Source organism: Dreissena polymorpha, chromosome 5 (genome assembly GCF_020536995.1).
Source record: "Dreissena polymorpha isolate Duluth1 chromosome 5, UMN_Dpol_1.0, whole genome shotgun sequence".
Lineage (NCBI taxonomy): Eukaryota > Metazoa > Mollusca > Bivalvia > Myida > Dreissenidae > Dreissena > Dreissena polymorpha.
In genome coordinates this window covers 42,042,305-42,066,210 of record NC_068359.1, presented here as the reverse complement: position 1 = coordinate 42,066,210, position 23,906 = coordinate 42,042,305, and the positions used below count along the sequence as shown (strand labels likewise).

Here is a 23,906-nt window from a genome sequence, read left to right as displayed (position 1 = left end):
GTAAATATTTTCCCCAAACAGAAACTAACACGCTAAATTCATTTCCCAAATTCTGGCTTCTGTGCTATTTTTTGCCCTGAATAAACCACGTGTAAAGATGCCCTTTTTAATTTACTTTGCCATGCTCCTATCGCTCCTAAGTTAACAAGAAACCGTCAGAGACGGGTGATGCTCCCCAAAGTTTTTTTTGGTCACAATATTGCACTATATATTCAGATAAAAGGAAACTTCTTGAGGGGCATAACTTTGGACATAATAATACGATGGATGGTTAAGCAAATTTCAAAGGGCCATAACTCTCTAAATAAATCATCTAACCAGAACCCACAAATAACATGCGCATCTCCTCAAGGTAGTTAAGCTTCCCATAAAAATTCATTGAATTCCAGTCAGTAGTTGGGGGGACAAGAATTGCACTATATGTACAGTTTATAGAAAATTTCAAAGGGCCATAACTCTGTGAAAAATCATCCGACCAGAACCGGCTGATAATATGCACATCTCCTCTTGGTAGTGAAGCTTCCCATAAAGTTTAATTGAATTCCGGTCATTAATTGCTGAGAAATAGCCCGGACAAAAATTGTGCATGGACGGACGGACACACGCACGGACAGACGAAGCGGCGACTATATGCTCCCCCCAAAAATTTTTGGGGGAGCATAAAAACTTATAATTTAAGCCCGTAAAATTTACATCTGGCTGTAATTTTGTTCTCCTAATAGGCCACTCTTGATTTTCAATTGTGACAGTCTTTCGCCATGTCTGGTTTTATGCATGTGGTTATATAGTGAGCCTGGGCAGTTCCTTTGCAGATGATACTTTCCTCCTTAACTGTATTTTCGCTAAGATGAGACTTCCGTTTAAAGAATAACCAATAATAACAGAAAATGTTGTCCCTGTTTAATCTGGGATGCCACTTTACACACATGCATTAAGCCCTGTTTTTCAAGAGTGCAACCTAAATGTAACAGATGAGATCATCAATATAAAAAACACCAATGAATTTCAGACAAGTAAACATATTTTCATTGCAAAATGTTTTCAGGTACTTTCCTTCCAAGATACGAGATTAAACTAGAAGAGATATGACACACATGACTGGTATCCACAAATTTTTAACAGTTTATGCATACTGATTGAACAACCAAAAACACACAGTCACTCCAATATTGCAGTTCTCACACTGCATTTGTGGGGATATAATTAAGAAATTTCACAGATGAGGAAACAAGTCTACCCACTCCAAGGAACAAACCAATGTCAGACTTGTTAAATATAAGCCCTATCTGTATACGAATCATAGCTATTTGAAGGGACAGAATCAGACCCAACAAGATTCTGCTTTCAATAAACGCAAATGCCCACACTGATCGTATTATCATGATTGACCCATTTGAATAAGTCCAAGTCCAAAAGTAGGGCCATGTCATGGTCAACAAGCGATGTGTTTGTGAAACACTATATCCTCATATATTTGACCTTTGACCTTGAAGGATGACCTTGACCTTTCACCCCTAAAAATGTGCAGCTCCATGAGATACACATGAATGCCAAATATCAAGTTGCTATCTTCAATATTGCAAGTGTACATTAAATGAGCAATTTTGACCCATATATTTGACCTTTGACCTTTAAGGATGACCTTGACCTTTCACCACTCAAAATGTGCAGCTCCATGAGATACACATGCATGCCAAATATGAAGGTGCTATCTTCAATATTGCAAAAAATATGGCAAATGTTAAAGTTTGCACAAACAAACAAACAAACAAAGCAACAGACAGGACAAAACCAATATGTCCCCCACTATAGTGGTGGGGGACATAAAAAGAGGTTAGGTGATGCGAGTGTTCTGAGTGTTGAATTGAAAACTTTTTAGAAGTATTTATTGATGTTTAGCAAATAATCATTTCGGGTTAACCAATAATTTTTACTGTCTGAATTAGTAAAAAAAGAAGGTCAATGACACCGTCAAAATGAGGTCAGGTGATGTGGTTGTGTTGATATCCTTCAAAGACATCATTGATGGAAGTATCAGAGTGCTGCATTAGGCATTATTGATGTTAAAAACAAAAACCAACATTTGCTTAACCAAGACTTTGGAGCTTCTGTATCAGTTCAAAAGTATACGAATGTCACCGTTAAATGAGGTTAGAGTGATGTGGGTGTGTTGAAAGAATCTAAAGTTTGTAGAAAGCATTACTGATATTATACAAAACATGTCATTTAAGGTTTTACCTCGTACAGACAAAGAAATGAACAGACAGGCTAATCACTACATGTCTTACCACATCAGTAGATGCATAAAAAGAAAGACAAAGCCCTAAACAATTTCACAGAATTAAAATGGATAAATGCAAACAGCATAAAACCAGAACTGAGAACTGCATGCAAGTAAATTGCAATCTGTTCAGGTTTAATGCTGTTTACTGCTCATCAGTATCTAAAGTTTGTAAATGGAAGCTTTAAAACTTGAATCTAGTAAGAAAGGTCTTTAATTTAATTTGATTTTCTAAGGGACTACAAACGCGTCAAAGTGCATTTCTGAGCGGTTAAGGAGAAATATATTATTTGCTTACCTTTGTACAAATCCCTCGAGGAGACTGTGTAACACATGGGCCCTGTACCTCATCAACCTCATGTCCTGTGGGGTACTGTCCGCACACTGCCCATTCATGATGGGCCGCTCAAACATGTTACAGAACTCTGTCTTCGTACCCAGGAAGTTGGGACGCACAAAGTCCACCATGCACCAGTACTCTATCAGGTTGTTCTGCAGAGGGTAGCCAGTCAACACTATCCTTCGCCTAAAAGGAGTAAAAGATACAAGCATACAGTGTGGTTATAGGTTTAAGGTCAGATTTTGGAGCTTTTTTTCTTCTTTACAAAGGGCCTTATATAGAGAAAGGCCCCTTCCCAACAAAGAATTGCTTTAAAATGAAGAAATTTTCCCCAAATGTCAAGCTAACTTATGGAAAAAAAATCCCCCTTTCTCACTTTGGTAGATAATTTTTCCACCAAAATAAAAGGCCATGCCCCTTCCCCAAATAAAAAAAAAGGCCCTGGGTTTATAGTATTACAATTGATAACCTGTGACATCTTTAGCTGGCTTTCACATCAACCCCCTGACCACTGGGTTATTAGTCATCCAGTTACACTTGGCGCATGATGCAGCCACAGCTTAAGCACATATGCATATATCCCTCTCAGGCAGGTTAAAACATAAAGCTACACAACATTCATACATTTTTTTTTATCAGTAATGTTAAAACTATTAGAAGATATATTTAAGCACTTCTTAAAAATGTGGTGTGGTGGAATCTGGGAGACATAGAATACTGGCATCTTACAGTTTTATTCATAAATGTAAGTTTCTTCAGTGTTAAGGTATGCCACCAAGCCAGCATGGTATAGTTGGTTGAAATTTTGTTGATAAAAAAAGAACATACCATGAATTGAAATTAAACATTTTCAATTAATATACACACAGTATGTGTCTCAGTTATAAAATGCATGGTTCAAGTATAACAAGTGAAAATGGCTATGTGCAAACAGCATAAAACCAAAACAACCTGCGAGTAACTCGCAGTCTGTTCAGGTTTCATGCTGTTTGCTGCTCATTGGAATCTAAGGTTCGGGGATGAAGCCTTAAAAACGTGAATCTAGTAAGAAAGGTCTTAAATTTAATATAACTTTCTAAGGAACTACAAATGCGTGAAAATACGCATCTAAGTGGTAAAGGGTTAAAAATACAAACACAAGAACTGTTTGCATCATGTGGCATGAAGTGTCTTGCACATCTACATAACATGGTGATGACATATTTTAAGTTTCAATTAAATAACTTGAGGAATGCTGAAGAAATTTGCTACATGCATTTTAACATTTAATGTGGACAGACCAGTAAAACAATAGACACACAAATGACTCCCATTTACCCCACCCATGGGGTATAAAATCATTCTCACTTCATTTTTGGTTGCATTTACAGTCAGTTAAAAATATAGTTATACAAAAATTTAAAAATAATCATATAGAAAATAAAAAGTATGGGGGGATAAATTTGTGAAATTTATTGTGGCGGAAAATTCTGTTTGCCGGGGGTCGGATGGGCATGCGCATTTATACATTTATCTGAATGGACTCTGTGACTACTTGCCTAGTTTATCATCCTTGTCCTTTCGGGTAATTCCAAGTTATTAAAGTTGAAGCTTAAACAAAATAAAAAATAGTAGCAATACCGTAGGGTAAAAAACGTTTAGGTGTCAAATCGCTGGCTGAGCGATAAGTTGTATTTTAATGTCCGATTAAGTTTGTAAAAAGGTACAAGTAATATTATCACAAGTGTGGCGATAAAAGTGATCACAAGTGTAGTGATCAAGTAAAAGTATTATCGCAAGTGCGAAAAAGTGTGATCACAAATGTAGTGATCAATGTCCGATTAAGTATATTATCGCAAGTGCGAAAAAGTGTGATCACAAGTGTAGTGATCAATGTCCGATTAAGTATGTAAAAGGTACAAGTAAAAGTATTGGATCACAAGTGTAGTGATCGAGTAAGTGTTATCGCAAGTGCGCAAAAAGTGTGATCACAAGTGTAGTGATCAATGTCCGATTAAGTATGTAAAAGATCACAAGTGTAGTGATCAAGTAAGTGTTATCGCAAGTGCGCAAAAGTGTGATCACAAGTGTAGTGATCAATGTCCGATTTAGTATGTAATTCGCAAGTGCGAAAAAAGTGTGATCACAAGTGTAGTGATCAAGTAAAAGTTTAAGTGTGTCATTAAAAGTGTCATGGCGATTATCATGTTAAAGTGGATCCAATGGTCAAGCGATTGGTAGAACTAGGTTTAGCCCAGCAAAGTATATGGTTCTTCCTAGTTCGGTCGCTTGATGAGCAATAGCATTTTTTATTTTGGGTACGCGGTGTTGCTACTATAACGGTGTTACTTCACGTTTTGTAATTTTATCGTGTGCTCATCCACCTCCGGTAGGTATATTTTCAAAGTAACAGGTTTCCACGAGTGAGTAGCCGATCTTTCGTTGGGCTCGTGGTTACCACTGGCTGTTTTTTCGCTGCGGCCTTTTATATCCCACTTTTTACTCGTATAATATATTAAAGAGATCTGTTAATGAATACTTTGTGCATTCTATTACATTTTTGTGATGTTTATTGGGAGGCAAAATATTTTGGAATCGGTTCATTAAACTAGTTAAATGGAGTAATGTGTTGTTTTATCGTTGCAGTCGTAAAATAAAAAGTATAATAACAGCATCACTGATCAATTTATTGCATAGTCAAGATATTTCTAGGTTAGCGCTAAGAAATCTGAATCAGAAAGTGTCAAAATGTGTGATCCTGTGAAAATATGCTTAGTTTAAAAACAATTTACAATTTTTTTAATTGTCTGTTCGAGAATTAAGTAGACAATAAGAGATTTCAGTAGCCATTGTCTATATTGGCTACTGGTAACATTAACATAATACTTCATCGTGCAAATGGCTTACTTTGTTTTGATCTGTTTGAGTGACATGGAGATTCCAGCGTGGGAGTTCTTGATTCTGTGCCCCTCGTCACATACCACCAGGTCCGGACCAGGGTTCACCAGCGCCTCATGAATGTCTGAAATACAATTGAGCTTCAATCTTGGAAACAACATCAGGACTTGTTATTAAGCCATGCTCTGTGAAAAAAGGGCTTAATGCATACGCGTAAAGTGCCGTCCCAGATTAGCCTGTGCAGTCTGCACAGGCAAGTCAGGGACGACACTTTCATCTTTCATGGTAATTTTCATATAAAGTAACTTTCACCTGAGCAAAAATCCAGTTGAGGCAGAGAATGTTGTCCCTGAAAAGCCTGCGCACAACAAAACTTTACACACAAGCAATAAAGCCACGTTTTCACAGAGCTTGGCTTAATTACAAGTACTTATGAAGCAGTTTGTAGAAGATATCATCCAAGATGGCCGCCAGACAGACGATGTTTATGTATTCGGGAAAGAACAATATGCTCTGCTTCTTTTGAATATGAAGTTTGAGAAGTTTAACCTTAAACTAAAATTGAAGAAGTATTTCAAACTAATAGAAACAGTTAACTAGAGCTTTGTCACAGACGTGACAAATACCCCCACCGCCGCATTGACACAGAATATTTTGCATGTTGTCTTCACAAAAAACAGCGGACACCATGCTCAATGTTTAAAACGCACTTAGTGACCCCGTGACCTAGTTTTTGACCTGCCATGACCCATGTTCGAACTTGGCCTAGCAATCAACTAGATACAACTTCTGACCAAGTTTGGTAAAGCTCGGATGAAAACTACTTGAATAAGAAAGCGGACACCATGCTCAATTTTTAAAACGCACTAAGTGACCCCGTGACCTAGTTTTTGACATGGCATGACCCATATTCGAGCTTGACCTAGACATCATCTAGATACAACATCTAACCAAGTTTGGTGAAGATCGGATGAAACAACTTGAATTAGAGAGCGGACACTTAATACGGATCGACAGACCGACCGGCTCACTCCTATATATCCCCCTAAACTTCGTTTTTGGGGGGTATAATTACAACACACTTTGTTTGTGGTCGGTATAAAATTCAAAGATCTCCTGTTCAGTGAACTTACTCAGCAGCAGTTTTTTATCCCTATCCTCCTCCTCCACATCGATGACGTCTGACCCGGGCTTCTTGCGCCCCTTAGCCTTCTGCAGGTGCACCTTCTTGCTGGAGAGCAGACGGTACATCTCGTAACCTAGCAACAACACACCGCCATTCTGGTACCAGGCATCTGCAAACAGCAGGCATTTCAATAGATTAAAACCATGTGCTTTAACATTTCAGTGGTCAGATTAATTGTTTAGGGGTAAGAATTCTGAAGCACAGAGTTACCTTCCTTTTGCATAAAACTTAAATTCTCTGAAAAAATTCCTCTGTATACACTTTAGTAAAAAACTATGCTATTTTACTCAATCTGTATTTTTAAAATTTTATTATTTATTATTTGGTACCATTTGCAGTGAAATGAAACGTGGCAGGAGTCAAAAGTGAAAATAATGCATAATGCATGCATCAAAAGGCAGGAAACTGCTTTAATTGAAATCCATGAAACAGGATTTCATTTCAGAACATACATGTGAGACCTTCCTGTTCTACTGAGAATTCAATACTTAAGACAAGAGATGTGTTTTTCAGAAACACAATGCCCCCTAATGCGCCGCTTTGATTTTTGTGTGACCTTTGACCTTAAAGGATGACCTTGACCTTGCACCACTCAAAATGTGCAGCTCCATGAGATACACATGCATGCCAAATATCAAGTTGCTATCTTCAATATTGCAAAAATTATGACAAAGTTTAAAGTTTTGGGACAGACACATTGACAGACAGGCCAAATATAATATACCCCCGATCATTCGATCTGGGGGCATAAAACTTTAGATCTTTTATTTTTGAAAATTTTCAATCAATGACTGTCTAAGAAAAAGTATCAAGGAAAAGTGCCAACAAATTTATCTTTTAACTTTTACCAATAGTATTAAGAAACTTAATTTAATAAATATCAGGGCCTTGTTGCTCAAAACTTTATGTCCACTTTACAAGTTTACAACAAATTATGTTTGGATCAAGTTGTACACGAGACTTAAATGTTGTCGCATTAACAAATTTGAAAATGTTTGATATTAACATTTATTTCAAAATGGATTTAATTTGGATCAGAAGTTTAACAGACTGTTACCTTAACTGTCGGATATTGTTAAGAGCAACCCGGCGCTGTAATACACTTTTAAACATCTGTATTGAACATTGTAAAGAACTTATCAATCCCAAACACAAAGTTCAACTAAAGAAGTAGACTTCAAACCAAAGACATAATGAACCGTAAAAAAAACAACATAAAGAAGACCTTCGTACCAACAACCCTAGCCCTTGCAGGGGTGTTCTTAAAGTTGTCGTTCAACAAGTAGACATGGTACGGCCTGGGAGGTGAATCAGCCTCGGGTATGCCATACTTCTCACACGTCTCCTTGTCAGGAACCCACATGTTGAACTCCGACATCCAGTTGGCTAGCGTGTTGATGGGCACGATGACCATCACGGACTTGGCCCCAGTGTGCCTCAGGAAGATGTCGATGAAGCCAATCATCTGTATAGTCTTGCCGAGGCCCATGCTGTGTGCCAGAATGCAGCCGAACCCTGAACTGGTCTTGAAGCGGTTGATACACTCCACCAGGTTATCATATAGGAATCTTACTCCACCAATCTGTGATTTTAGTAAGAATTTATAATTTTTATACAACTATATAAATTTAGCCTTCTGGTGAACATTTGAAATTAAGAAATATTTCTTCATTGTAAGATAGACATAAAATGACAAAAAATTTTATTAGTGGCAAGATCAACAATTCTAAGACCATTATTTATTAGCTATAGGAATGTAGAAAGGCACTATCATTAATCATTACTATGGATGGCAAAATTATTTGAATATTCGATTGAATGGTCAGCATTCGAATAACAGAATTGATATTCGCATAACTTTTCAAACGTAATTGCCCTAACATTTAATGACCTGCAAGCCGCTTACTAAATCACCCAAAATCACTTGGGATTAACATGTTTGATGTGATGTTCTTCGTGTCAAACGCGGCCCTTATCAACCTTGATTGCGCAATGCAATATACACACTCTAAAAAAGGCTCCAAACTGTTGTTTGTCAATGGGGTGCCAATTAACGGTTTCAATTGACTGGCGAATAATAATTAAGTTTCTGTGGTCACAGTATGAACAGCCATTAAAATGGGTGAATTACTCAAATTGCGAAATGCAATATACACACTCTAAGAAAGGGCCCGAACTGTTGTTTGTCAATTAGATGCCAATTAAGGGCTTTAATTGACTGGCAAATAATAATTTAGTTTCTATGATCACAGTTTGAACAGACATTAAAATATGTGAATTACTCAAATTTAACATATGATATAAATTCAAAAATCATTAAGGGGATAATTAAATCTAACAAGAGCACCGCCTTGCGGGTGCAGACCGCTCATCTATTTTCTTTTTAAAGGTGAAGGGACTCTCATTTTCAATCACAAAGGAGGGAGGAGTGGAGTGAAGAGGGGTGTATAGTGTGGGGTTGTGGACATTTATTACATTATCTTCCAAAAAGCGAAAAAAAAAAAAAAAAAAAAAAAATCGGGGGGGGGGGGGGGGGGGGGGTTGGGGGGGCGATGGGGGGGGCGGGGGGGGGGGGGTTTCGGTGCGATGGTTGGACGGTATTTCAAACATAACCGTTTAAAAAAAAAATGGGGGGGGGGTATAGTGTGAGGGTGTGTGGTGGTAATTTGTGAGATGATCTTAAAAAAAAAAAAAAAAATCAAAAAAAAAAATTGGGGGTGGGGTGGGGGTATAGTGTGAGGGTGTGGTGGTCATTTGTGAGATGATCTTAAAAAAAAAAAAAAAAAAAAAAAATTAGGGGGGGGGAGGGGGGGGGGGGAGGGGGGGGAGGGCACGGGGGATGGTTTGGGTGGAGTCTATTGTGGTATGTCAGGTAAGAGTAGTTTCATCAAAGTATCAATCAAATCTAATCATAAATAAAGAAGTTATGGCAATTTTAGCAAAATTTAATAATTTGACCTTGAGAGTCAAGGTCATTCAAAGGTCAAAGTAAAATTCAAGTTGCCAGGTACAGTAACCTCATGATAGCATGTAAGTATTTGAAGTTTGAAAGCAATAGCCTTGATACTTAAGAAGTAAAGTGGATCGAAACACAAAATTTAACCATATATTAAAAGTTACTAAGTCAAAAAAGGGCCATAATTCCGTAACAATGACAACCAGAGTTATGCAACTTGTCCTTTTACTGTACCCTTATGATAGTTTGTGAGTGTTCCAAGTATGAAAGCAATATCTATGATACTTTAGGGGTAAAGTGGACCAAAACATAAATCTTAACCAAATTTACAATTTTCTAAGTATAAAGGGCCCATAATTCCTTCCAAATGCCAGTCAGAGTTACATAACTTTGCCTGCACGGTCCCCTTATGATAGTTCATAAATCTTGCAAGTATGAAAGCAATAGCTTTGATACTGTAGGAATAAAGTGGACCTAAACACAAAACTTAATCAAATTTTCAATTTTCTAAGCATAAAAAGGGCACATAATTCTGTCAAAATGCCAGTCAGAGTTACATTACTTTGCCTGCACAGTCCCCTTATGATAGTTAGTAAGTGTTGCAAGTATGAAAGCAATAGCTTTGATGCTTAAGGAATAAAATGGACCTAAACACAAAACTTAACCAAAATTGTCAATTTTCTAAGTATAAAAAGGGCACATAATTCTGTCAAAATGCATGCCAGAGTTATCTAACTTTGCCTGCCCAGTCCCCTCATGATAGTAAGTAAGTGTACCAAGTTTGAATGCAATAGCATTGATACTTACTGAGAAAAGTGGAACTAAACGCAAAACTTAACCAAAATTTTCAATTTTTTAAGTATAAAAAGGGCACATAATTCTGTCAAAATGCACGCCAGAGTTATCTAACTTTGCCTGCCCAGTCCCCTCATGATAGTAAGTAAGTGTACCAAGTTTGAATGCAATAGCATTGATACTTTCTGAGAAAAGTGGACCTAAACGCAAAACTTAACCGGACGCCGACGCCAACGCCAACGCCAAGGTGATGACAATAGCTCATAATTTTTTTTCAAAAAATAGATGAGCTAAAAATGCCACCAGCCCCTTCGGAAGTATGGAAATACTCAAATACCTATGTATAGTGTATTCTAGGTCTTTTGTGGATAAGAAGACCGAAACGTGTAATGTGTGTAAAGTTAGTTTTACATATGCACTGTCTACTTATGCGAATATTCGAATATAAGATTGAATGGATTTGCGAAATTCGAATAACGATATAGGTATTCGATGCCATCCCTAATCATTACAATAGCTGACTTTGTGCATACCTGATGAGGTTTGATATGCTTGCCCACTAGAGGTGACAGGTATATATCTGGGTCGGACGTGGGATGCCCGACGTTAACAAGCACCTTGCCATTCTCGTCAGGCACGTTGTACTGGTCATTGATGTGACTGCCGCTGTTGTTGACATCCTCTGCCTCCGCTAGGTCATCGTCGCTCATGTCTTCCCCCTCCTCCTCCTCATCCCCCTCACTTTTCAACATGACAACGTCTTCGTCATCCTCCCCACTGCTGATGTCTATCACGCCTTCTATCGGGAGAACACGCAGCCGTCAACACAAAAGTGAGGCTTACTTGAGCCACGTTCATTGTTGCTAATTTTTTCTTTTTATTAGGCTGCATCTTACTTAGGGAGTGTTGGTATTATACTGTATGATACAGTCTGCATGACCAGATAACAAAGCGGTCTTAATAGACTTATTCTTATGAAGCATCTGCCTAGTCTACATAAATTTTAATCAACACTTTTTCTGGGAAAACTGGGCTTAAAGCATGTGCGTAAAGTCTTGTCCCAGATTAGCCTATGCAGTCTACTTTTATGGATTTTTATTCGTTTATGGGAAGTCTCTTCTTAATGAAAACACTGTATAGGTGTAAAGTGTCGTCCCTGATAAGCCTATTTGGCATGCACAGGCTTATTTCGGCCGACACTTTATGCTCATGCATTTAGCCCAGTTTTCCCTCCTCCTCAACAAACTCACTCTTCACCATGGCAACGTCCTGCGTCTCATCCTCCCCACTGCTAATCTTTATCAAGCCTTCTATCAGGAAAACATACAGAGGTCAACACAAAATTGAGGCTTTATTAAATTTGTGTCTAAACTAAACTCTTCATAAGAACTGGTCTATTAAGACCATTTTGATCACTGATCATGCAGAATTAAAGTATGGAATATAGACACAGCAGTCAACACAAAGGTGAGGCTAGCCTCGTACTCAGAAAACTGGGCCTAATGCATGTGCCTAAAGTGTCGTCCCAAGTTAGCCTTTGCTGTCAGCACAGGATAATCACGGAAAACACTCCACTCTTATGTAATTTTTCATTTATAATAAGTCTTTTCTAAATGAAAATCCAGTTTTGGCAGCAAGTGTTGTCCCCGTTTAGCCTGTGTGGACTGCACAGGCTAATCTGGGATGGAACTTTACATACATGCATTAAACCCACTTTTCCAAGTATGTGGCTCAATTAACATTTGTCAAGCTAGACAGGGGCTTCATACATGTAACAATTGGTCTATTAAGACCATGTTTATATCTAGTCATGCAGGACTTAAGTATAGTATATAGAATATAAAAACACTTTCCCTGGGTTAGAAACAGCAAAATAATAAAAAGAAAACAATGAAATATTAGAAACACTTTAAAACTTTACTGTGATTTTTCACCATTTAAAGGATTGTGCTGGGTCCCTTTGGATTGGGAAAAATTGCATTGTTTTGACTTAAATTGGGAAATAAGTGTTGTTGTTTTTTGCTTACAAATGCTTTAAAATTGAGAAAAAGTGACTTCAATATTACATTTACTAAGGTTCAGCTTATAGAACTTGATGGGAGATGAACTAAATGTTAAGACTTATTTATTATAAAAAATGTCCTTCTTCAGGCCCCAAATTTGAAGAAAAACCAACAGCATCGCTTTATAAATGTTCAATGTAGACAGTAACTGTAACTTTCAACATGAGTTGTGTTGAACATTAAGTTAACGCCCACTCACCACTTTGCCAGCTATTTTCAAGGGCAAATAACAAGAATGTGTTGACGATTGGCCATGAAAATGTGTCTTGCACATCTCAACTTCATGATTATGACTTTTTTAAAGTTGGAATTATATTTGTTTTTGAAATGTTAAAGTATTTCTCTCCAAAAACGTATAACATTTTATGAGGCCTTTTGTACCCACCGACAAACCAACAGACAGACTTCAATATACCCCCTCCTGAACTTGGTAGGCAAAGGTATAAAAAGAGCTTAAGATCAGAAATGTAACCTAGACTGAAAAGTTTTTTTGACAAATAACAACTTTCATTAATGTTAGTTCAAATAGTTCAACATTGTTAACCTTTTTTGGGTTTAATCTCTGGCTCTACACTTTTTGGTTCCACCTTGATCATAGAAGACACTGTCTCCTTTTCTGCTTCTTCTTCTGCAGCTGTTAAACAAGAAACAAATGCTATGTCAGTAACAAAATATATATTAAATTTATATATACATATGTTTTGTTGAGCACTGAAATTCTAAATTCTTACCTATTTATTGATAAGTGCATTTCTGAATTATTATTTATAAATGCAATTCTGAATTTTGATTGATACTTTTATCCAGCGTTTAAACTTCAGGGTTTACATTTAAACCGACTATTAATAGCTTATTAATATCTTAGTTAGAAGGTGATTTTTCAAGCGGTTCCGTAGTGTAGTGGTTACATGCTCGCTTCACATGTGAGAGGCCCAAAGTTCGAGCCAAAGTAGAATCAAATTATTTGATTTGTGTTCTATGTTTACTGTTTGTTTTTATGTAGACATCTTATTTTAAATAAATATGCTGTTTTATTGTAACCATTTTTTGTTTTTATTATGCCCATGAAATATATGTGTGACAGGGTGGGGGGGGGGTTCGTAAACACATTAAAACTTTTACAGTGTTTTCATATCAATGAGTACTCAACCCATTCGTAAATGAGCAACCTAAGAATAAGTTCAGAATCATCTCCCCTTGAAGTTGAGCAAAATATGAAATTACGCTTACAAGATGAAGCAGATTTTTTAAAACCTACACAGTTCTGTTCCATAAATGAAAACTGCACACGGATGCCAGCAAAAACAAGAAACCATCGGAGTCGGGTGATGCTCCCCAAAGTTTTTTTTTGTCACAATATTGCACTATATATTCAGACAAAAGGAAACGTCTTGAGGGCACAGAAGTTGGGGGACAAGAATTTTTTTTATAAAATTTCAAAGGGCCATAACTCTGTGAAAAATCATCCGACCAGAACCCGCTGATAATATGCACATCTCCTCTTGGTAGTGAAGCTTCCCATAAAGTTTCATTGAATTCCGGTCATTAGTTGCTGAGAAATAGCCCTGACAAGACTTGCACTATATGTACAGTAAATGGAATATTTCAAAGGGCCATAACTCTGTGAAAAATCATCCGACCAGACCCCGCTGATAATATGCACATCTCCTCTTGGTAATGAAGCTTCCCATAAAGTTTCATTGAATTCCGGTCATTAGTTGCTGAGAAATAGCCCGGACAAGAATTGCACTACATGTATATGTACAGTTAATGGAAAATTTCAAAGGGCCATAACTCTGTAAAAAAATCATCCGACCAGAACCCGCTGATAATATGCACATCTCCTCTTGGTAGTGAAGCTTCCCATAAAGTTTCATTGAATTCCGGTCATTAGTTGCTGAAAAATAGCCCGGACAAAAATTGTGCACGGACGGACGGACAGACGAAGCGGCGACTATATGCTCCCCCAAAAAATATTTTGGGGGAGCATAAAAAAAGGAAACCAATGTAAATAAAATGAACTATGAAATATATGGGGGTTACAACACAAAATCATAGATAATGGTTATTTGGGGGTTATAACACAACATCATAGACAATGGTTATTTGGGGGTTATAACACAAAATCAAAGATAATGGTTATACCAGTATCTTTTTCTATTTTGTTTAAAATAATCGGCCAATATATTAATATTTACAGTAGAAAAAAAAAGTTCCATGTAACTTCATTGAGTGCCTTTTACACTGAAATTCCCGACGCCCTTTGATACTTTGCATCAATACTTATCTTGAACTCAGTATGAAACGAAAACAACATTATTAAGCAAACGTGATATTACTCTCACGAAAGAAAATAAAATACATGAGGAATTTATACATGAGGAATAATTTAAATTTCTAAAATTTCCCCAACAAAAATCATGAAATGTTAGCACCATTGTTCCATTCAATGCAGAAGTCACTATAGCTGCCAATACAAACACTTATGGATTGTTAATTGTCAGATATAACGTTTACCGGGTAACACATTCCTAGATGATTTAAGAGCCGTCCAAAAATGACTTTATTGTAGAACAACTAGGAAAGCATAGTGTTTGCCTTAAGCTTTGTCTTTGAACAATTTACATCTAAATTTCTGTTTTCATTAATTAAATTTCTAGGATGTTCAGAGGTAACAGCATTCTGCTCTATTTTGCTCACTTAAAAGTGTTCCCACTACTTACACTGCAGCAGAGACTTGAGCTGGCTGTCCTTCTCCTTCTTTGGTTTGTCCTCAAGGGAGGCAAGTTTCTCCTCAAGGGAGGTAAGCGTGGCCAGCTGCTGTTTCTTCAGCTCCTGCAGGCGACGCTGCCTCTCCAACTCAGCATTCTGGGCATCCAGAGTCTCCTGCTCCAATTTGTTCTCCGAGAGAATTTTCCTGTAAGGTTATCAAAAACAATTGTGCTTTTTATATGAGGTTTTGATACCAATAAAGTGGTTTAAACCCTTAATACTTTTCAGAGGTTAATTATATGTAGATTTATTTAAAGCCAAGAAAGTAGACAAATGGAATTTATTTTAGCCAATGTTGCTTATTTGTAGCCATTCGCTAAAAACTGGTTTAAACCCTTAATGGCTTGCAGAGACCATTCCAAGGCTATGAGCTTTGTGGAATCGTGAAAAAAAGCATTTCTTTAAACATTTTTAAGCATAATGGACATGAATTAAATATTTCAGTTTATCTTGAGATATACCCTTTATGGCTAAAACAAAGGAGTACAATACCCTTAACAATAATACCAGGGGAGAAAAAAACTATAGACTAAAACCATATCAGAAACTCTGAATGAACACTTGATTCAAACCCAGTGTTTCAGATTGGTCCTTGGTCCCACTTTTCTCAAGACAGGTGTCCTAAATGGTCCATTTTTTCATGACATTTGTCCTTAATCATGAAACAACTTTAAGACAATTTTGTTATTGTAAAATTAATAGAAAACAAGTCAAAACTAAATTCAATAACATTTTTCTTCAAATTAAACTTAACTACAGAATTAGGAGAGATCAATTATTCATGGTTAAAACAATTTCCTAGGCACAGCTCTTTTCCATGCCTTTAAGGCCTCTTCATAGGGGATGTCCTTTCTAGGCTTGCCATTAATCCTTATCCTCATTATCATGTCCTGAGTGCCTGGGTTAATAAAGCCTGTTTCTCAAGGCTGTTTGAGTTTGATTTTGAACCAAAAATTCCCATTCACAGCCTGCCGTGTTTACTGGACATGTGATGGCAAGACTGGCCAACTTCAATAAGGATATTGTTTACTATGAAATTTCATTATAAAGTGCCACAATGTAAAGAGAAAATTGCGAGGATGCAATTAACAGTGAAATTATTTTTTTATTCAAAACTCCAACACAAATTATCTAATACATACATAGATAAATATAACCATACAAGAAGTGTTGATCATTGAATACATACATGTTCCAACTCTACCTGTTACCCAATAATCAAGTTTATTTATGATTTCTATTTAAAAAACTAAAATATGGTCAATATTAACGATAAATGTGTTTAAGAAATTTATAAACACAAATGTCCGCGATTTTATGCAAGTTGTATACAAAGCAATAGTGCGATGAAGAAATTTCTATTCACCATGCATGATCATGTGATGCGTTGTGAAAGGATCGAGCACTGTTCATATTTAATACTTACACCCAATCAATGAGTGAATTTCAATTAAGATTAAATGTAACATGTACTGGCAAAAAGATGTCTATCGCAAACAGTTTTCAGAATTTCTTTGATTGATACATAAATACAGAACTCTGTTGTAATTCACTAAAAACTAAAAATTCATCCTTCATTAGAAAACATCAACCGAGAAAAGATCGATACAACATAAATGCCTGTAAAATTTAGCTTCCAAATCCCAAATGAATGAAAGCTATTGCTTAAGTGGACAATCACGTGACATTAATGAATGTTCATCGATAAAAGGCAAAGTATTACGAACATTAATTCCCAAGCTTCTGTATGCGTTGGAAGCATGCATATGTTTCATAAGGGTCTGTATGCGTAATTTGGACCCTTAAATGTGAAGACAAAAAACAAAGTACTCTTGAGATTTGATCGTCCAAAAGACTTGACTTATTGCTACAGAAATGTACCGGTCAAATTGTCTGACAAAAATAGGCACACTGAATTTATTTTTTTTGGTCATTTTAAATTTTATTGGCTAAAAGCCAAAGGGTCGATCCAAATTGAAACACTGCAAACCTGATGTTTTTCCTAGCGTTGTTGTCTGCTTTCTTCTTTTCTCCGTCCTCCGCTTTTTCTCCCTTTTTCTTCCGTTTTCTTTTCTGCTTTCCCTCACCATCAGTTGCCTCTCCCTCGCCTTTTTTCTTTCGCTTTCTCTTCTTCTTTGGTTTGTCTGCATCACCTTTGAAAACATTTCAAGTATACCTTTCAACAAAATATATTATGATTAACCTGTTACTTTGTAATCATATCAGACGATAGAATTTACAACACACTGGTTCTCCAGATCTATGCACATAATTTATCAACTCAGAAATTTGCTAAAAAGAATCATCCTCACTTTCAAGTTAATTTTTATTGTTACAATGGCAACTAGAGCTTTGTCACAGACGTGACAAATACCCCCACATGCCGCATTGACACAAATGATTTTGCCTGTTGTCTTCACAAAAAACAGCGGACAAAATGCTGAATGATTAAAACGCACTAAGTGACCCCGTGACCTAGTTTTTGACCCGGCATGACCCATATTCGAACTTGACCTAGACATAATCTAGATACAACTTGACCAAATTGGGGAAGATGGGATGAAAACAACTTGAATTAGAGAGCGGACACCATGCTCAATGTTTAAAACAAACTAAGTGACTCCGTGACCTAGTTTTTGACCTGACATGACCCATATTCGAACTTGACCTAGACATAATCAAGATACAACATCTGACCAAGTTTGGTGAAGATCGGATGAAAACAACTTGAATTAGAGAGCGGACACTTACTACGGACCGACCGACCGACCAACCAACAGACAGACAGACAAGCTCACTCCTATACATTTTGTGTATACCCCCCTAAACTTCGTTTGTGGGGGTATAATTAAATACTGCATTAATCATTAGCTGACTTAAATGTTACTAATGTATACATTTATACTTGTGACCTTGTTTTGAAATTAAATATTTATTTCAGCACTGCCCTGACTAAAAATACTTGTTTGCAAAACTTGCCAAAAGTCCTTTTGTTAAAGTTATTATATTAGTGGGTTTTTTTACAGACAAATTGTAGAAACACAGATTCATTTTAGCTATATTTGCTTATTTTTACTTTTGGCCATTTGAAAAGTCATGGGAAAAGCACTAAAGGCTCTGAACTGAATACTCGTAATGTCTTATTTCTTGTAACTCTCCTACCTTCCTGCGAGGCGTCCCCCGTTGGTAGTTCTGATGGACCTGCATGCCCTTCACCTTGCTCTGTAGAGGCCGGCGGCTCTTCCAAGCCAAGCTCAACTGGAAATGAAATACATGTAAGATCCAAACAAAAATTAGCCACATTCCTGAGAGAAAAGAAAACAAAAAGACATGTCCATATGGCGTGGTTGCCACTGCATTTTACTTTGTCTATAAACTCAACTTTGAATTTGACGTGTAACATATAAGTGTGACTTTGACCTTTCAGGTTATGAGACTTATGATACATATAACACTTAAAATCTACAAGTTCAAGCGGAGGGGGAGGAATGATTTTTTTAATCCAAATAATGGCTGATATGCAGAATGCACCTATGATTTACATTATTATTATTCAGACAATGACTCATGTTAATTTTATACAGCTAACAATTTACCTGCATCAAGGTCCCCTAGAGAGTTCAGAGCCTCATTTATGTCCTCATCATCACTGACTTCTTCGCTGTATTCCCCTTCACTGTCTTGACTGTCCTCTTTATCTTCTTCATATTCTTCATCACCCTCATTATCATAATCCTCATCTTCATCATCATCATCATCGTTATCACTATTTTCTTCACTGCCTGAGTCTTTTTCAACTTTAACTTTAATCCCTAACTCTTGTTCAGACTCAGTTAACACACTGTCTAGTTCACCAGTTATTTCTGCAAAATTTTGACTTTCAATACCTTGAATGTTCTCACTACTTAATCCAGCTATATAATCTTGTTGATAACCAGCACTTCTCTGATTGCTAACAAAAGAAGGGTTACTTGATGCCCTGTCTGTATTACCATGACCAAAGTTTACCTGTTTTTTAGCGTGATGTAAATTAAATGGCTGCTGTGGTGGTAGCATGGAATTCAAATCTTGTTTTTCGGGGCTAACATAATGGCTGTTTACCATATTATCATCATAACCGTCATCATAATTCTGATAATCATCAGCGCCATAGTCACTGAATTCATCAAATTCACCTTGAAAATCGCCTTCCCCACCACCCCTGTGAGAACTCGCTTCATTGTAAACCTTTCCACTCTGCGCTGTCTTAAATGGTGCATTGTCTGACCCAAATTTGAACTGATCCCATGAGGAAGATGGAATATTTGTCCTTGGCACATTTTGATGAGTGTCCTGAAAAACATTTCCTGAACTACCAACCCTACTTCCGCTCTGTTGAGGAATATTCACACTGGGTTCTGGCTGTGACCCATATTCCCCCTCCATAGAGAAATCGTCAAAGTTCTCCTCATCATTGAAATCTTCCTCCATCCCCTCAAATTCGTTGCCTTGTTCTTCTCCAAAAGAAGGTGCCACAATTGGGGGCTCTGACGTCTCCATCCTGAAATGAGTCATTGAGAATTAACTTTTAAACAAGGGTGAAGTGTGAGTTTTTTCTGTGAAGTTTTTTATAAATTTTACAAAGTAATTTCATTTGAACTAATTAGACTTTTTATACCAAATTGATAAACTTAAATGTCCACAGATCCTATATATTTGAGAATTAAATAGGTTAAATGATTGGGAAAATCATGTTTACTAAATTTCAACTCATTTCTTACTTAGAAACTAATAGGAGAAACAAGTTTTGTATTTTTGTATTAAAATACATTAAATAATTTTTATATGCAATATAATAATGTACCTATATAACACATGTAAATTAGAAATATGCCACTGGGATAATATGACACCGCAAAGGCTAAAGTGCCCATTGGACAACCCATTTTGGCCAAAATAATCATGTTTCATGACTCAAAAATTTTGGATGTAAAAGTTTTTCATCAATAAATGATGACTCGTAATTTTCAGACAGTACATTTCAAATGCCTTTAGTTTTCTGACTTCTTATGTGACCATACCTGATTATGGGTGGCTTTATTTAATAATAAATTTAAAATTGTTTAATGAAAGCTGCATGAACAGATCAATAAAATCAGACGACTTGTGAGATTTCCTGATTGTGTCTATTACAAAATACATTTTACTTTCACAAAAAATAATACTTTTATTTTAATTATTGTTTATAGGAACATTCAATATGAAAATTTGGCAGTTATTTTGGAAAAAAAATGTATACTTTATATCATTGGGAATGTGGCCAAATAACTGCTCTTAGTTTGTCTTCTGCATTTAAGGAAGAAAACAACAACAAGTGTGTTTTGTTATAACTTACATATATTTTTAAAAGGTAATATTTTATGTTCAAAGATATTGTATTGAATAACAAGCAATTAACCATGAGGTAACTGACAAAGCAAGTTTTCAAGACATGATTATTCACATAATATAAATAATAACATAATAAATAATAAACTTTAAAACAAAATTGCCCTTGTCACTAACATGAAAATGCTTAAACTGTGCAATTTACTGGATGGAAGTGTTAGTTTAATTGCATTTTATATAACAAGTGTGTTAAAGGGTTACCTACCATGAGAATACAGATAAACACTATGAATAGAATAACTATATTAAGTCACATTTTTGAAGAAACTGAAATTAGGACAACTGCTGGGACATTTGATATTTCCAAATAGATGTACATCTGTATATCAGAAGCAATAAATGGTTTAACATAGTTCGACTTACATGTCAAATGTTTAAAAAGACAATAAAATACATTAATTGGTAAGCTACCCCATAGCCAGGTTTAATTATATTAATTTGAAATTGATTCAACGTGAAACATTTTAAAAATTCAGGAAAATCATGAAAATGAGCCATCAAAACAGCTTAATTATGGTACGATTAGAACCATGTTTTTACCTCGATTCCTTCCACTTTTTAGACCAAAAATAAATTTAGTCAATCAGACAACTATCATGAAAACGAAGTGTCGAAAACTCTTTATCTGACATAATAATTTAATTATTAAAAAAGGTTATGTTAGTTTCGTTCATTTAACAAAGAAAGCCGCTTAGGCTTAAATTAACTAAATATATATAATTGTTTAACATTGAGTTGCAGTATTAATTAAATCTGAACAAATTGTTTGCTTACATTATTCGTCGTTCATATTGTATGTTTTTAACATAAATAGCCTTAATTTGTAGAAAAGATACTTTATCATTAATGATATAAGCATCGATCGCGAATTATTTCAATAAACGGTCTAGTACAAACCGGGCTAAACCAAACGGTTTACACGAAGTAACAATCTCCACGTAGAGTTGTTGTTCCATGCTCTCACACACAATCTCTGCAATCAGAAGAAAATGCTACCTGATTTGGTAGGATTTTTTAAGTATTTTATTATGAAAAGGAGTATCATTTCCTTTTATATATTAAAATAGTGTATAAGTTTAGGTTCATAATAAAAAAATAAATTACCATAAATTAAAAAAGTAACAAAATGGTAAAAGTATTGTACCGCGTGGCTATTCTATCAACACGTGATTAGTAATAAAGGAAGGGATTTGATCCAGCTACGCTGGTTCCAGTCAAATCTCTGTCACGTACATTGCAAATTTAGAATGTACCCGAGTTTTATTCCCGCCAAAAATCCGATGTCGTAAAACGCGCTACGGAATACGAAACAAAATTCTATTTCAACAAAACCTTCCTCAACATGCTTTAAACTGTGTATGAGTTTTGATAATATAGATGGCATTTTACAGAATATTGACATAAAAATGAACATAATACATTTGAAGAAAAAAAAAAGCCGACAACGACCAATTAACCGTTAGAATTCCCGGCTACGTTATAGTATATTTTCTATACACGGGGTACATGTAAGTAAACATAAGAGTACCCGAGCTACATTTAAGTAACACCCGAGCCGACAATGACCGATTGAGCGTTAGTGACCCCCAAACAAACTCAGAAACGTTGAGGTAACTTTTCCCCGTATCAGTGCAGGCCCCATCTGAAGCATTTGCGTACATTAGTAACGAGTCTTTTCTGTGTGGTAGTCGATATAAGCCCAGTTTCGTAATAGTACCCTGCTAGTTTAACCGGTGCGAACTTTAGGTTAACCCCGGTCCGTCCGTCTGTCCAGTTGTCCGTCCGGATCTAGATCATAAACTATTCAAAGAGTACGCTAGGTTGGCGAACCTCGATAAGTAAATAGATGATCATTTGGCGGAAAATGTACCTTATATCAGTTTTTTCGTCCGACAAAACTGCATTTGCTGTGCTTGCAGAAATACTTAAAAGGGTCTGAAAACTCATGAACCTAAGATAACTAAACACAATTAAGCGAGGTTGGTGAACCTGATGTTTACAGAGGAAAATGTTCCGGGATTTATTTTTCTACAGAAAATGTGATGCTATATTACTCAAATAGTATAAGTTAAAGTCTGGATTCTGCGACGACTCAAACAGTACGCGTAGCTTGACTATTTCACGTTATTTCTGTATTTTCTTATGGCACGAATAGCGTCTGATATATTTGCATAAATAAGTATAAAAAAAACACAAATAAAAACTGGATCCGACGACAACTCAAAAAACGCTTTAGCGAGGATGGTGAAACTCGGCAAGTGGATAGTGGGCCATATGCGGAATAGGCGTGTGACTTCAAGGTGTGTTTTTTCAGTTTTTTTCAGACACAATTAATTGAGAACTTACGGTAAATCTGAATCCTGCCATTACTTAAACGTACTTCAGATAGGGTAATATAACTTATGGAGATCATGTAATTCTTACTCCGCCAACATTTTCCTGATATGTGACTGCTGTCTTGTCTGTGACAAATCTCTTATTTACTGAAATTCTCATTAGATAATTTTATTATCAGCTGGTATTTATAAAGTTGACAATATGGAAATCACTATTATAATTACCGGTGCTCAACGTAATTTAACAATTTTCCTATCGGAATTGACAGCTGGTCATCTGTTCAATTCTCTGTCCAACATTGTTATTATTAGCCACATTTCACATTTATTTGAGCCTTGTTCTGAGAAAACTGGGCTTAATGCATGTGCGTAAAGTGTCATCCCAGATTAGCCTGTGCAGTCCATACAGGCTTATCAGGGACGACACTTTACGCCTAAACTTGATTTTTTGGTAAGGAGGGACTCCCTTGAAACTAAAAATACCATAAAAGCGGAAAGTGTCGTCCCTGATTAGCCTGTGCTGACTGCACAGGCTAATCTGGGATGACACTTTACGCACATGCATTATGCCCATTTTTTTCAGAACACGGCACATTTACTTACCATACTGTATTTTAATGAATGTGATATCGAAAATATTATAATATATTTATCCCAGATTGTGCTAGACTTAAGAAAAAAACAATCACGAATGTCTACACTTGGAGACTTTTTTAACGCAACACTTTTCAAACTTGAATATCTCAGTAATTAGTTGAGATTTTGATTTAAAATTGCACATGTGATCTTTTGACTATATTCAGTGCAAGATTACGATAAAATCATTCATCCGTGACAATGGGGCGATTTTGCACGTGGGGTAGGTGTGGTTTC

At 36.2% G+C, this 23,906-nt stretch overlaps 1 protein-coding gene across 3 annotated transcripts in view; it reads right to left on the bottom strand.

The window, feature by feature from the left end:
- LOC127832552 (helicase ARIP4-like) overlaps positions 1 to 21,581 on the bottom strand; it is a 50,361-nt gene extending 28,780 nt beyond the window's left edge. Inside the window, exons 1-11 of one of the 3 annotated variants that reach the window (XM_052358063.1) lie at positions 21,472 to 21,581; positions 18,867 to 19,810; positions 18,433 to 18,528; positions 17,261 to 17,423; positions 15,222 to 15,415; positions 13,043 to 13,132; positions 10,969 to 11,234; positions 7,918 to 8,266; positions 6,632 to 6,793; positions 5,508 to 5,622; positions 2,580 to 2,807 (exon numbers count right to left, since the gene is read on the bottom strand). In XM_052358063.1, coding sequence (XP_052214023.1) covers positions 2,580 to 2,807; positions 5,508 to 5,622; positions 6,632 to 6,793; positions 7,918 to 8,266; positions 10,969 to 11,234; positions 13,043 to 13,132; positions 15,222 to 15,415; positions 17,261 to 17,423; positions 18,433 to 18,528; positions 18,867 to 19,810; positions 21,472 to 21,473 — 2,609 coding nt within the window. In that variant the 5' untranslated portion in view covers positions 21,474 to 21,581. Of the gene's footprint in view, positions 1 to 2,579; positions 2,808 to 5,507; positions 5,623 to 6,631; positions 6,794 to 7,917; positions 8,267 to 10,968; positions 11,235 to 13,042; positions 13,133 to 15,221; positions 15,416 to 17,260; positions 17,424 to 18,432; positions 18,529 to 18,866; positions 19,811 to 21,237; positions 21,382 to 21,471 lie in introns of those variants that run through there. The other 2 variants (XM_052358065.1, XM_052358064.1) reach the window with 2 other exon arrangements.
- Between the last annotated feature and the right edge of the window lie 2,325 nt (positions 21,582 to 23,906).